Source organism: Carassius auratus, unplaced genomic scaffold (genome assembly GCF_003368295.1).
Source record: "Carassius auratus strain Wakin unplaced genomic scaffold, ASM336829v1 scaf_tig00009453, whole genome shotgun sequence".
Taxonomy (NCBI): Eukaryota; Metazoa; Chordata; class Actinopteri; order Cypriniformes; family Cyprinidae; genus Carassius; species Carassius auratus.
In genome coordinates, this window is record NW_020524031.1 from 169,432 (window position 1) to 185,388 (window position 15,957).

At 35.5% G+C, this 15,957-nt stretch overlaps 2 gene segments (V, D, J or C); both read left to right on the forward strand.

Moving 5' to 3' along the window:
• The first annotated feature begins 217 nt into the window (after window positions 1-217).
• On the forward strand, window positions 218-773 carry LOC113072549 (T cell receptor alpha variable 14/delta variable 4-like). The segment is given in 2 exon segments: window positions 218-350; window positions 460-773. Coding segments are annotated over 2 exon segments (363 nt in total).
• A 14,092-nt stretch (window positions 774-14,865) lies between these two features.
• Window positions 14,866-15,368, forward strand: LOC113072546 (T-cell receptor alpha chain V region PHDS58-like; the record flags this gene model as incomplete). The annotated part of the segment is given in 2 exon segments: window positions 14,866-14,943; window positions 15,079-15,368. Coding segments are annotated over 2 exon segments (336 nt in total), but the record flags the coding sequence as incomplete, so codon positions are not given.
• Between the last annotated feature and the right edge of the window lie 589 nt (window positions 15,369-15,957).

The following is a 15,957-nucleotide window of genomic DNA, read 5'->3' on the forward strand; positions in this document are numbered from 1 at the left end:
TGTTCCCACGGCTCTCGGCCCCGCCCCACTCATCACACATAGCACTATTAATATTATTGGCTCATTGATAATTAAGGTTTATAGATTTTGTTAGTCAAAACCATCTGCTAAAGTAATAAATATATGTATGATTTTTTTGCTGTTGCAAATGTTGTGGAATGCAAATGCAGATGCTCTTTTTACACAGAAAGCAAGAAGTTTCAATGTGTTTGAGAGTGAAACTGCAGAGACTCACAGTAACACAGATCTACAGCTCAGAGCACAGACAACATTAACACACACCTGATCTGACCTAGTCAACATGGAAAAACACCAGCTTCACCTGCTTCTCATTTTAATTCTGTCTTCAGGTAGAACTTGACTCTTTTATTATAATTTTATTACAGTGGTTTTAATGAGATGATTTGAGATAATTTTGCGTAACTTAGCTGACAAATTATTATTGTTTGTTTGATTTAGGTGTGATGACTGCAGACCAGATTAGGCCAAATAAAGATGCAGTTTTCATGAAGGAAGATGAGACTGTGACCCTCAGCTGCTCATATGACACAAGCAGCAGTTATGTTAGACTTTATTGGTTCAGACAGTATCCTAATGGAGAGCTTCGCTACTTAATATACAAGGCTGCACGGTCAAGTAGTGGAAGTGGGAGACCCGCTGATCCTCGCTTTGAGTCGCCTACATCAGATAAATCCACTGAACTCACTATTACTGGTGTAACTCTGTCAGATTCAGCTCTCTATTATTGTGCTCTAAGAGTCAGAGCCCAGTGATACAAAGTCTATGTGAAGCTGTACAAAAACTCTAATTATTTTTTTCCCTTAACCGTCAAGCCACATCAAACCCAGAATCTAGAATTCACAGAATATAACTACACTTGTGGAAACACCTGTGTGCGCTTACTGAAAGGCTAATAAAAAGAAAATATGATGTTCTGAATTACAGTACATCACAACAATTTTAAAAGATATGACTAAACATTACATTATTATTTAATACCTCCTCGGCAAAGTCTCTTGTATGCAGTCTCTTAGTCTCTGAGTCTCTTAAAGGGGGGGTGAAATGCTCGTTTTCACTCAATATCCTGTTCATCTTGAGTACCTATAGAGTAGTACTGCATCCTTTATAACTCCAAAAAGTCTTTAGTTTTATTATATTTATAAGAGAAAGATAGTCTGTACCGATTTTTCCCGGAAAAACACGAGCGCCTGGAGGCGTGATGTGTGGGGCGGAGCTAAAGAATCATGAGCGTGAGTAAGCTTTTGCGTTGAGAGCGTTTGGAAGCTGTGACATTACCGTGAGGAAAAAACCATCCAAAACAAGCCATGGCTAACAGTCAGATTCAGCCGTTTATTTATGAACCAGAATCAGATCCCGAGGCTGAAATTTAACAAGAGCAGCATCAGCAACAACGTCTCTATGTTAGGGCTGTGCAAAAAATCGAATGCGATTTTCATGTACATCTCATCAGTAAAGACGCTCCAGTAATTAGAAGTATATCTCCAGCACGTGTGTTCAGATCAGGGTTGCCAGGTTTTCACAACAAATCCTGCCCATTTGCTTCTCAAGACTAGCCCAATCCCGCTTCCAGAAGGTTCCCCGATAAAACATTGCTTCCCTGGGTTAAAATATACATTTTTCAGCAGGGTTGCCTTGGTAAAATTCGCGTTTTAGGGGCTAAATATCACGTTATTTGTATTGGGGTCACTGTGACCCCAATACAAGAAGCAACTGGGCAGGATTTGTTGTGAAAACCTGGCAACCCTGATCTGAACGCACATGCTGGAGATATATTTCTAATTACAGGAGCGTCTTTACTGATGAGAGGTGCATGAAAATCGCATTTGATTTTTTGCACAGCCCTAGTATGTACTGAAACTATATATATTTGCTTAGCGGTTTTGGAAAATGACTAAGTTCCACTTTATGTCGTTGTTTTTTTTTTTTTTTTAAGCTGTACATGTGGAAAGTGCAGTTTGATGACAACATCACATGTTGTTTACTTGATGTGCTTACGCGCCGATTGCTAAGTTAACAACACAGAGATATTTGAAGCAGTTTTACTCACTTGCCTGCGGTTCCAACACACGATCGTGACCCTTTTTCATTAGGACTGCATTATCCTTAAGAAATAAACGATGTGCAAATCCGGCGTCAAACTGGGCCGTGTTTGTAAAACAAGCATCTTCGAAATGCAGGGAACAAACAAACACACTTGCACAACTCCGTTGATGCTCTGTAAAAATAAACTCCATCCACTGGTCCCTTGATGCGGTTTTTTTTTTGTTGGTAATCTGTGCAGGGTTGTCTCTCGCTCTGATCAGTGAATGTCTCTGCTCTGCTCTACGGGAGCGCGCTCTTCCGGCAGAAGTGCCCTTAGGACCCATATAAGGAAATTCCGCTCCATCTAACGTCACACAGACCCATACTCGAAAAAAAAACTTTCCGAAACTTGTGACAAACCGGAATTTGTTCCAAAAATACTCCTTCAAACGTACAATTTAATTTTTGAAACTGTCCATGTTTAGCATGGGAATCCAACTCTTTAACAGTGTAAAAAACTCAGTATGCATGAAATAGCACCCCCCCCCTTTAAAGGTCCCCTTCTTTGTGATTCCATGTTTTAAACTTTAGTTAGTGTGTAATGTTGTTGTTAGAGTATAAATAATATCTGTAAAATTCTAAAGCTCAAAGTTCAATGCCAAGCGAGATATTTTATTTAACAGAATTTGCCTTTGGACTACAGCCCTCTAGTTCCTGCAGTAATAACGTCACTAAAACAGTTTTTTTGACTAACCACCGCCCACATGAATTTACAAACAGGGGGCGTGGCCTTGTTGCGCTCCGACGGAGAAGAAGGAAGAGCTGTTTTTGTTTGTCGCCATGTTGTTGAAACGCTGTTTTTTTTCATCTCTGAGTCCAATCATCTTTGTTTGGGCTTCCCAGGAACGCTGTACTTTGAGATTAATGGTTACAATTTATGTTTAACTCTGTTCCCGAAAATTATAATGCACATGTAAAACTATGTGCAGCACATTTAGCTGAAGACAACTTTCTCAATCTCAATCAGTTTAATGCTGGATTTGCACAAAGATTATTCTTCAAAGATGGAGCAGTTCCCTCTTTGTCTGGAGAAGGCGTTGTTTGTGGACCACAACCGGTAAGTGTATTTTATTATTTAAGTAAGTGCGTTTAACAGTTTCTGTAACTTATTACACAAAGGGCAACGCTGTTTAGCTTTGTTAACTAGATGTTAAGGCTGTGCAAAAAAATGAATGCGGTTTTCATGCGCATCTCGTCAGTAAAAACGCTCCTCCTGTGACTATAAATACATCTCCAGCACGTGCGTTCTAGCCCAATCGCGTTACCAGGAGGTCAGCCTGCTCTCAGCTGCTGTCGAATCACGGCACAGGTACCGCTGGCCCGATCAGAACCCGTTACGTATTTCTGAAGGAGAGGCTTCATATAACTAGGAAGTCATCAGCCCGTTTTTGTGACAATGAAAACAGCAGTATACAGATAGGTGAATTGTGTGAAAAATACTGTGTGTTTTTACACGCGAAACATGAACACATGTTATATTGCTCATTGTAAACACAATCAAAGCTTCAAAAAAGCGCGTAAAACGGGACCCTTAAAGACAGCTATCCACTCAAAGCCAAATCATTCATACAGTGCAAACTAACATGTCCAATAAACATCATTTTACTTCTTATTTATTCAGATTTTTTAATTGAATCAATTCAACTGATTTTCACATTAGTTGCAATTTGGTACAATTGAATTTTTTTCAGCTCAACAAAATCTATAAGTCGCCACAAGGAGGCATCATTCCTCAAATTCTTAAATAAAGCTGAGGCTTGTGAAGAATCTCAAACTACAAAGAGAAACAGAGACTTCGCAGTAAGAAGAAAAAACCTCTGGAAAATTCTGTTAAAATATTCAACCTTTTTTACCTTTAAGTGAGAATGGAAAAATGGGTGATTATTACACTTTTCTACACGGCACATGATTTTGGTAAGAAAATTATTTCATCATTTACACTTTAATACTATATCTGTGTGAGATACTCAATGTAAGCACTTGAATAATGGCTACATCTATTTTTCCAGTTTGTTGGGGACAAGACAAAGTTGAACAACCTTTAAGAGAGATGACTGCAAACGAAGCAACCCAAATTACTCTACAGTGCAATTACTCTACCAGCAGTTATAATAATGCATATCTTTACTGGTACAAACAACTACAAAATGGATCACCAACATTCATTCTGAGTGAATTTACAGCTGGTAAAGGAAATATTGGGGATGAATTTAAAGATAGATTTTCTGCAACATTGAATTCAACATCAAGAACAGTTCCACTGATGATCAAGAATCTGCGAGTGTCTGACTCTGCTGTGTACTACTGTGCTCTGAGGCCCACAGTGACTGAAACGCACTCAACACTCACACAAAATCACTGAGATCTACCACAAACCACTAACTATATCATATTATATTCACAAACACCACATCAAATCTATAACCATGATCTTAAAGGGACAGTTCACCAAAACATTGCCATTATTTAGTCATCCTCATGTTGTCTTACCTACATGACTTTATTTCTTCATCGGGATGAGAAGATATATAATGACAAAATATACATTTATTAAGTAATATCAAGTAATTAATAGACCATACAATAAGCAAAGTATTAACTGCCTTCATGTTGCATTAAATAAATTACATAGGGTTTGTTTAGAGTTATGTATGACAAAACGAATATGCTAACATTATACATTATTTTAATTAATCTGTATTAGTAATATGCACTTGTACATAGTAAAAAAATGAGAGAATACTAAAATGTCATATTCTTTCAAAGTTAAAACAAATTACTCAATACCTTAAGTGTCAAAATGTGTCTGAAAAAAAATCTGTATATAGACAGACTCCTCCTCCAGCTGTTTGTAAATGTATTCAGTGTAACTTTAGCAAAGAGAGACCGAAGCAGCAAAGGGTATAGAACTGCTCTTCTAGACGTGTTCATTAAGTTTAGTTTAAATTTAACACAGCACATTTACAAAATTAAGATGATGACACACTGGAAAAAATATGTAGTGTTGTTTATCTCATATTTCTTGGGTAAGTATATATTCTTTCTTAAACAAAATTCCTTCCATATTGATTTGAGAATTAATTATTGATTGAATTAATTAAATTGGTAAATGGTTTTCTGAATTCCAGGATGTAGATCTGAGGATGCCGTCCAGCAGAATATGAGAGTTCAAACAGCTGTTGAAGGAGCAGCTGTAATAATCAATTGTACGTATACAAGCATTGATCCATCGCCAGCTCTCTTCTGGTACCAGCAAAAAGTCAATGGATTCCCAAAGTACATGCTGTCTACTTATGGAGATAATGATGACAAGTTCAAGAAGAGATTTAATGCACGTCTAAATACATTAACAACATCAGCTCCTCTGACAATCCAGGATGTGCGTGTGTCTGACTCTGCTGTGTACTACTGTGCTCTGAGGCCCACAGTGACTGAAACACACTCAACACTTACATAAAAACATTGTGTCAGCATGCAAAAGTTGAGACATATTACAAAGTTTATTTTTGTCTTTTTATTGTCACATTGTTATTTTTCTAAATATTATGAATGTACTTAAAATTGTATTTCTACTTAAATCTTAAATCTGTGTGTATACAGATGCAGGGTGTCTTTACAAAAAAATAAAAATAAAAATAATAATAATAATAACAATAACAAATATATATATATATAAAACACAGCTTGCGAACAAGACTGAGACAAATACACTTTGCATTTATTAACATTATAAATGTAATTTTTTTTTCAATTGAATTTAATAAAAAAGTTTAATTACTAATGTATTTCATCACTAATTACTAACTCAAAGTATTGCAAACTCCAAAACAAAGCACCTCCTCTAGAAGCATATATGTAAGTTACTTCGGATAAACATACATAAATTAGGAAATACATAAATTCACCACATGGAGGCAGCATACCTCAAGGTGTCTTTAAGGAGACTTGCCTGTGGACCTGAAGACTTGAAATATCAAGAGAAGAGCAACACAGAGGAAACCAGGAGCTACGATCACATCAGACAGAGAGAGAGAGAGAGAGAGACAACAGAAGAATACACTTTAAAATATTAATCTCTTTATCTCAGCAATGGAAAAATGGGTGATTATTACACTTTTCTTCACAGTACAGGACTTTGGTAAGAAAGTTCTTCATTTGCACTTTATTATTTCTTTAGATGTGCGTTACTTCATATATGTAAATTATTAATGATTAAATCTATTTTCCAGTATGCAGGGGGCAAGACAAAGTAGAACAGCCTTCAGGAAGAATGACTGCAAATGAAGCAGATCAAGTATATTTAATGTGTAATTACACTACAGAAAATACTAATGCAGATGCTTATCTCTTCTGGTACAAACAGCTTCCAAACAAATCCCCAATATTCATTCTGAATAAATATCCATTTAGTGAAGGAATAACTGAGCCTTATTTTAAGAAGAGGTTTTCTGCAACATTGGATTCAACATCAAGAAGAGTTCCACTGACGATCAAGAATCTGCGTGTGTCTGACTCTGCTGTGTACTACTGTGCTCTGCAGCCCACTGTGACTAAAACACACTCAACACTCAAACAAAAACATGCAAAATAAATAAAACCTGTCCAACTTTACCAACGTAACACTATAAAACAAGTGAAAACATTCTAAAAAGTTACTATCATTTATAAGTTATCAAGTGAGAATCATATGAGTAATAAAGAATAAATTGATCTTAAATGGCTCGGGGGACCAAAGAATTGAGTCATTAAAAGTTCAAGATGAACCTGGAATTGTGAAGTTGTGAAGTTCTACTCAAGCAGAACTGATCTATAGCATTTCCATTTTGTTTTGCAGTATGACACAGAATGCGAATACATTTTTCTTTTTCCAAGGTTCTTGTGCTTGTGTTCAAAACTGTCACCTCCAACCAATCACCTGCAAGTGAAACCATAAAAGTAAAAAAAAAAAAAAAAAGTCTGAAGACACACCTCTTCTGTGAGGACTGAACTAATACATTATAATTGGAGCCCAGAGAACATCAATACACTGATTTGTCCTACTGTAAACATGGTAAAATGCCTGTTTCTGATTTTAATTCTCACCCCAGGTACAGTATGACTCCCTTTATTCATTGAAGTCATTCACAGCAGAAAAACAGTGTAAGAAATAATTGTGTGCAGTTTGAATCAGTAATTATCTTATTTCTTTGTTTTAGGTGTGATGACTGCAGACCAGATTAGGCCAAATCAAGAAACTAGTGTCATGAAGGAAGATGAGGTTGTGACCCTCAGCTGCTCATATGATACAAGTAGCAGATATGTTAGACTTTACTGGTACAGACAGTATCCTAATGGAAAACCTCAGTATTTAATGTGGAAAGAGGCTCGGGATTGGAGTAGCACTGGAACCCCTGCTGATCGTCGCTTTCAGTCGACTACATCAGAAACATCCACTGAACTCACTATTACTGGAGTAACTCTGTCAGATTCAGCTCTCTTTTATTGTGCTCTAGAAGTTGGAGCCCAGTGATACAAAGTCTATGTGAAGCCGTACAAAAACTCAAATAAATTTTTCACTTTGATCTCAAGCCACATCAAACCCACAATTTATAATTCACACAATATAATTAAACTTGGGGAAACACCTGTGTGTAGTTAGTGATGTAGTTATAAATATAATGGGAAAAGAGCGAAAGAGATCAAAATAAAAAGTTGTGGATTGCTAATATGCAAAATATATGCAAAACCAATCGTAATAGTTTGGACAGCTATACACTTTTTAAGATTACAAAACTGACTTTCGATGCTGGCAGAATTAAATATATGTAATATAGTAATTAAGAATAACATTAATATTAAGTATGTCTCTTTTTCTTTAAGTTTCCTCTTATAATATACATAAATACAATAACAATGTCAAGTGATAATAATGTCTAGAATTACATCAATTCATCAAATGGAAATAAGGGGTCAGTGCTTGAACCAATGTATGGGACTGATAAAACAAACATTGGAAAGACTTTAAAATGCACCCAGAATCCTTCAGGAGGAGGAGAAAGTCACACTGTGTGTGATCAGGTTCTGTGCAGTCAGACTCCTCCTGCGGGTCTTTGCATTTGTGACAGTGTTACAGCTACTTTATCACAGAGAGGCTGAAACAAGAGTCTGCTGTAGATTTTAATGAGTTCATTTTATCTAAATTATTATTTTAACTGTTACGTGCCTCCCTGGTCTAGGGTCAGGGATGGCAGAAACAAGGAATTTTTTTAAACAAGGTAGAAAACAACTTTTCTACCGACCACCTGGACACGTTCTCTCCTGTCCCAGCATGCCACAGAAAACCACACAGACTTGTCACTGTCTAGAATTTTGGTTTATTTAACAAACTCAAAGAAAGATGCTTAGCATGGAGCAAAATACATTTCAGGAGGGGACCAGGCCAAAATAACAAACATAACAGATCTAACTTACAAAAAGGAGTACTTTTTAATCTCTCTAAACAAAATCCAAAAATAAACAACAAAAGTCTTACCTTACTCCCTTTCTAGACAAAAACTGTTGAAAACATGGACAATAAAAGAAATGGCGTCCTCCTCCATACGGCTCCAAAATTAATTAAACTTTCACCTTAAGGTCTAACCTTGGGAGCTTACTTGTACAAAAACAAATAAACCACAACTCTCCAACGTTTCAAACTGTATACACCAACAACAATGTAAACAGACAACTAGCACACATGCTATGGTCTGGGGCAGGTGAAAAGTCTCCAGAGGCAGCAAAGGCCAAGAAGGGCACACTTCAGATGGAGTCCTCAGCTCCCATCCACATGCTTTCCCTCCAGCAGCCAATCAGAGCAACCAGGTGATTGATGACAACCAGAACCAGCCGATCTTCATCAAGCTTTTTGAATGGCGTAGAGAGAATAGAGCGACAAAAAAACAGCCAAAATAAACTGTAATCAACATAGTGGCAATAATTAAATACTGCACAAATAACACCTTAAACAAATTACGCCCAAGGACGTAACATAACAATTGTGATGACAAACTGGCAAAGACTTGTAGTCATCTTTATCCCATTTTACTGGGGTAAGTCAAAATCTACAATATGCTTTTAAAATGAATATGAGATCTTCATCAGTGATGTTTTGCATTACATTACAGGATGTGGTTCTCTGGAAAGCATTGAACAAAATACAACCGTTCAAACTGCTGTTGAAGGAGCAGCTGTAACAATCTACTGTCAATATGAAACCACTGATATGTCTGCAAATCTCTTGTGGTACAGCAAAAAACAAATGTAGTTCCAGAATACATGCTGAGTAAAATTGAAATGCAGTTCAAGGAAAGATTTAGCAGCAATATCAACACAATTTAAAAATAATTTCTACTTACAATCAAGGATCCATGTATATCTGACTCTGCTGTGTAGTACTGTGCTCTGCAGCCCACTGTGACTGGAAAACACTCAACATTCACACTAAAACCATGTTTGCCTTACTTCAGAACATTTAGTATTAAGATTTTTTCGTTGATATGGTTTCTTTGACTGTTTACTCTGTGACCCACTTTTGGGTCGCGACCCACCAGTTGAGAAACACATGACACTACCTCAAGTACTAATCCAAAGAAAACATCTGCTTTTGAAGATGACTAAGAATGTTTGCATTTTTGCCTTTTCCATGGTAAACATCACAAAACTGTCAGCAAACTTGTAACTGTAATGTTAATATCACAATGTATTTTGCATAATAATGTTGTTATGCAATGCTTTATCAAAGACTTTGTTTAATCAGCCAAATAAGACAAAAACTGCCAACGCATGACAACAGGTCACCCTGAGCTGAATTTGAAGAGAGATTTGATGCCCAGTTAAACTCAAATTCGGGTTTTAGGTGGATTTAGCACTGGTCCAGTTAACAAGGGTACCAATATGATCAGAAGAGAAGGAGATTCTGTGACAATGAGCTGTTCATGACACAAGCAGCAGTTATGTTTTTCTTTACTGGTAAACAAACAGAGACAGAATATTTACTGTATAAGGATACCCGATCCTGGAGCAGTTATGGAAATCTGTGACCCTTGGTGTCAGTCAACTACATCTGAATCATCTACTGAACTCACTATTAAGAGTTACTACTATAGGTCAGCTCTGTATTATTGAGCTTAAATTGAGGCTTGTTGATATAAAATGCCTGAGAAGCTTCACAAACACACACACACACACACACACACACACACACACACACACACACACACACACACACACACACACACACACAAGAAATATCTTTTGTAAATCACAGAAATAAATAAATGAGAGGATATGGTAACACTTGTTGAACAATAAACGGTGGTTCATAATTTGTTAATTTTCCTTCTTCCAATGAACAAACTAAATAAAATATTATTCAGTTGTTATTGTAAATTGAATTGTAAAAAATAATTAGCAAGAGTAGAGAATTTAAATATCCAAGTTGTTATTTCTTCCCTCAAGAATAACATAAAAATAATGAAAGTGTTATACGTTAATAAAATAATATGATTATAATTTCAAACTGAGTTTGTATTTACTGTTGAAAGGAGCTTAATCATACAGCGGAACAGTTGATTCAGACTGTCACTTTCAGTCATCCCAATCATCCAATGAACTCACTATTGACAGTGTACAGTAACTCAGAATCAGATTCAGTTCTCTATTATTGTGCTCTTAGAGTTGGACCCCGGTGATACAAATGCCTGAAAAGTTTTACAAATATTCACACACACAATTCTTGCTTTAAAAGTCAGTAATCAAATGTTTATAACATCACATGTACCACCGAGATTTCGAACGACAGAATGTGGTAACCCCTACTGAACAAGATAGGAGCACATGAAAAAGAGTAGAGAAGGGTATTTATTATAATGAACTAGAACAAATTGCTGTTTTACAGCAAAATAAATGTGAAATTTCATATGAAATATGAAACTTTAAATTTTGTTTCACAGTTAAATAAAAAAATCTTAATCTATAGATTAAAAAAACAGAACTACATTATCAATAAGAAAGAATTACACTAGAAAGCTGTTTTAAATGAATTAATATGAATTTCAAGAACAATAATGGTGTATAACAACTGTGTGCCTTGTGCACTGATAATTAAAATATGCAGAGTCAGAAAACACTGCATAAAAAGTGTCCCCTTTTTATAAATATTAATTGTAATTACATTTAAAGTATTTCACATCAGTATAAACCAATCCTCTGTAAAATTACAATTTGAAATAAAAAGGGATAGATGATTGGTTGTGATGTCACTAACCACACCTACAAGAGTCCTTACAACAGAGCACCTCCCCACTGCAGTCATTTATAAGTGCATCCTTTTCAGTCATTTATTTAATTTATCGAATGTCTGCATATGGATAAATCTTAGAAATGATAAATACAAACACCTCCTAAAGCTGTGATCAAAGCCAATTAAAAACATATTTAAACTCAGGTATTAACATGGAGATATGTCTGCTACTGATTCTAATAATAATTTCAGGTGAATAGATTTTATGCTTTAAAAATGTTGTTTTTTAAAAGAATGATGTTTTGGATTATGGAGAGGGCTGATGGTTTAATGTGTAGTTGCGATGTCTTAAACTTTATTGCAGGTGTTCTTGCTGACAGCATTGGACCAAATAAGGATACAAATATGATCAGGAGAGAAGGAGAGTCTGTGACACTGAGCTGCACATATGATACAAGCAGCACTTATGTTTATCTTTACTGGTACAGACAGTATCCCAACACAGAACCTCAGTATTTACTGTGGAAAGGTGCTCGATCATATGGAGGAGAGAATAAAATAGATCAACGATTTCAGCCAGCTACATCCCAAACATCCACTGAACTCACTATTAAGAGTGTAATTCTGTCAGATTCAGCTCTCTATTATTGTGCTCTACGAATAAGAGCCCAGTGATACAAAATACCTGAGAAGCTTTACAAAAACTTACACACTGTTATTGCTTTGAACTTTAGCAAATACAAGTGTATCAAACCACAGAGATGTCAGTATTCAAATGTTTTTCACACCACATGTATATCTTTTGTAAATAAAAAGAATGTGGTGACACCTGTTGAAAAGTTCTGAAGTATGTGAGAGCGGAGAGGAGAGGATATGACATCAAACTAGAAAAACTTATGAACACACTTGCTTTAGTTTATGTCATTTGCATAAAGCTACTCCTTAGCATGGTTCCATGGAAATCAAACCTAAATTATATTCTCAACTATGTTAAACTCATAAAAATAGTGCCAATTTATTTCAAGTTCTCTAAATATTTTAAAACAGGTATTATTACAAGACTTTATTTGCCTTGTTTTGACTACATTTGTTGTATAGGAATTATGCACATTCTTGTTTCTTAGACTTAGAATTTAAGTCCACTTTTAGGGTGAATTTATAATGGTTTGAGTCTATGCCCTAAATGCTTTTAGGGAGTAAATATTGTGCGCACACAGAAGTTGTAAAAATCTTGAGATTTTGCTGAAACCGGAGAGATTCTACAGAGCTAGGAAAGTATGACAACAACAAACACTAACAACACTTCTAAACTTGTGATACTAAGGAATTTATATGGAGGAAGAATTAATGGAACAAAGTTCCAGGAGACAAGTAATTTTGATGTCTCGTTCATAGTTTGATTTGTGATGTTAATGACAGAACTGACAGAAATGTTATCATCTGAATAGTTTAATTTGAAATATATACTGATATACTTTAACACAAGCTTTCCACATACTTAAACACATTTTCAGTTAAGCTTTCGAAGTCAGTGTTTTATATACGGTGTATAATTCATGCCCAACATGTAACGCGTCTATGTTTGTAAGCAGTTTGTTAGACCTGTCAGTGGGCCGGTGACTTAAGGAAATTTACTGGCCAGAAATATTTTTAACCAGCCATAGAAAAAAATAAATAAAACAGGCAGCTGTGACAAAGTTGTAGATAATATCAAAAAAAATAAATATCACAATCCTTGATTCCAGTGTCAATATCTGCTAAAACTACTAGCTTACAATATAAACTATTAGGCTACATTTTTTTTAAAGACTAGTAAATAGTTAAAAACACAGACAACAGCAGGATTATTGGAATTGGTGTCTAAACCACAGCAGTGGATCCAACACAGCGGCCATTGCTTGGACTATTTCAGAAATAAAACGGGGAATCCGTTTACTACGGGGATTTGTCGTTGTTCTTCTACTCGCATTTGTGTTAATTTTAGTCCCTGTTTGTAAATGTTTGCATTTTGGTCAGCCGGCCACTCCTGGGAAGGTTTCTCCACTGTTCCATGTTTTTTGCCAATTGTGAATAACGGCTTTCACTGTGGTTTCGATGGAGTCCACAAAGCTTTAGAAATGGCTTTATAACCTTTTAAAGATTTACAGATCTCAGTTACTTTCTTTCTTATATGTTTCTGACATTCTTTGGATCTTGAAAATGATTTCTAGCTTTGAGGTCTTTTGGTCTACTTTATTTTGTCAGACCAGGTCCCTATTCAAGAGATTTCTTGATTGTGAACTGGTGTGGGAGTAATCAGGCCTGGGTGTGGCTGAACTCAGGAGTAATAAACCAGTTTTAACAGGGGGGAAAACACTTCTTCACACAGGGCCATGGAGTTTTGATTTTGTTTTCCCTTATTAATAAGAACAATTTCGAAGTGCTCTATATTCCAGAATTGGTTTTGTTCATCAGATTTGAAATAAGGGGTCAGTGTCTGAAACAGGATGTGAAGATACTGATAAAACAAACATCAGAACATTGGAAAGTTGTTAAAATAGGCTACACCAGAATCCTTCAGGAGGAGGAGACAGTCAGATTCAGATTCTTTCATCTTACAGTTTGAACTATTTCAGTGACTTCATACTAAGTCATATTTTCTTCAATGAAAGAGTGACATCCTTTCACATGATTTATTTACATTTTTAGAACATAACAATTCTTTAAGGTAAATGAAAATTAGCAGTTTTGCTTCAATAGTCTGTAGAAATTTACAGAAATTACAGTAATGAGAAAAAAGGTAGAAACTAAAAGTACATACTGTAATTCAAACAAATAATTTTCAGGGCTAATCCTGAAATTGCAATCAGCAGTGTTTGAAAGGCACAAGGCTGAAATCTAGTCTGTTTCGAATGTGTGTGCTTCACAGTTTTGACATCAGTGTGTAAGCATTTGAACAAAGTTCTGTAAATCCACAGTGTTATGCAGGTTGTGGTTAAAGTCGTGGGATAAGTGTGTAGAGTTTTGAAAACTGTGTTCAAGCAATGAAAAACGAACTAGAGTTTGGTCCACATGAACTGCTGCTGTGCAGACTGTAGTTAGAGTTTTGCACATGTGACTCCAGTTGTGCTCACTGTTGTTTAGCAATCGAAAAAAACTGTATTTAGCAGCTAGAGCAAAAAAAAAAAAAAATATTCCAATTATTATTTTTCCCTTTAAGAAAAGCATTTCAAAGTAATGAAATAGCTTTATGCTGATATTAATAATATATATATTTTTTATAATTTCAGTAACATAAACAGTATTACGTAATACATTCATAAACATACATGTTGGCACAGTAAATGTGAGAAATTACATTTGAACCTTTTGCAATACAAAAAAGAAACCAGGAGAGGGTGATGTTCGCTTTACATTGTTAACTATGTTCATCTGAAAGTGCACCCAGCTCCACCTCTTTATCACTAACACAAGACTTAAGAACAGAGACTTATAAGACTCTGACTCACGCGTCAGGACTGAATCATTCTGCTTGGATATACTATTCTCTCAAACAATGAAACTATGGTTGGAAATGTTGGTTTTTGCATTGGTTATTGCTGGTATGTAGAGATAATTTCTTTATGTTTATTTCTTTATTCAATAATTTGTTTTATTATAATTAGTTTTATTGTAATTTTAATATAATTTGTTCTTATTTGTTTATAGTACCATTTGTAACATCGTATATATTGCAGAATGTAGAGCAGAGGATACAGTTGATCAGCCAGATAAACATGTAACTGAAGCTGAAGGAGGATCAGTCACGTTACAATGCAAATATACTGCAACTACAACAACACCAGAACTCTTCTGGTACATCCAGAGAGCAAATGATGTTCCTAAATACATGCTGAGGAAAAACAAATACGGAGGTGATCAGGGCACTGAGTTCCAGGAGAGATTTCACTCAAAGCTTTCATCAGATTCAGTTCCTCTGACGATCAAGAATCTGCGTGTGTCTGACTCTGCTGTGTACTACTGTGCTCTGCAGCCCACTGTGACTGAAACACACTCAACACTCACACAAAAACTTTATTCAATGCTGATCCCCATTATGTGAAAACAATCAGCCTTTTTCATTCTTTCTCACACATGTATATATGCAAAAGCTTTTTTTAAATTAATATATACATATTTAAAATTCAACAATATAATTCATGTTAAAATAGAATAAATGTTCAATGACAGTCAAAAACAAAACAAAACAAAACAAAGCTTGCTGTGTGTTGTGGCAGAAAAGGGGCAGGTCTTGATATGACAATCTACACCCATATTATTAATATAAAGCACATCAGTTCTTCAGTGCATCATTAACCTATGATTTATGTACTCTATTAAAAATAATTATGGTAGACTATAATTTATCATTGTCCACTTTTAAAAACAGTTCCGATCTGAAAAAATCAAAATGGAGATATTTATTTTTCTTCATAATCACATCAGGTGAAGCACGCTTTTAGCAGTTTTCCAACACACACACATTTTTTGCTTTAAAATGTGTATAATACTACATGTACCACTGAGACCTTAAACGCCTGCTGAAAAGTTAAGGAACGTGAAAACGAGTAGAGAAA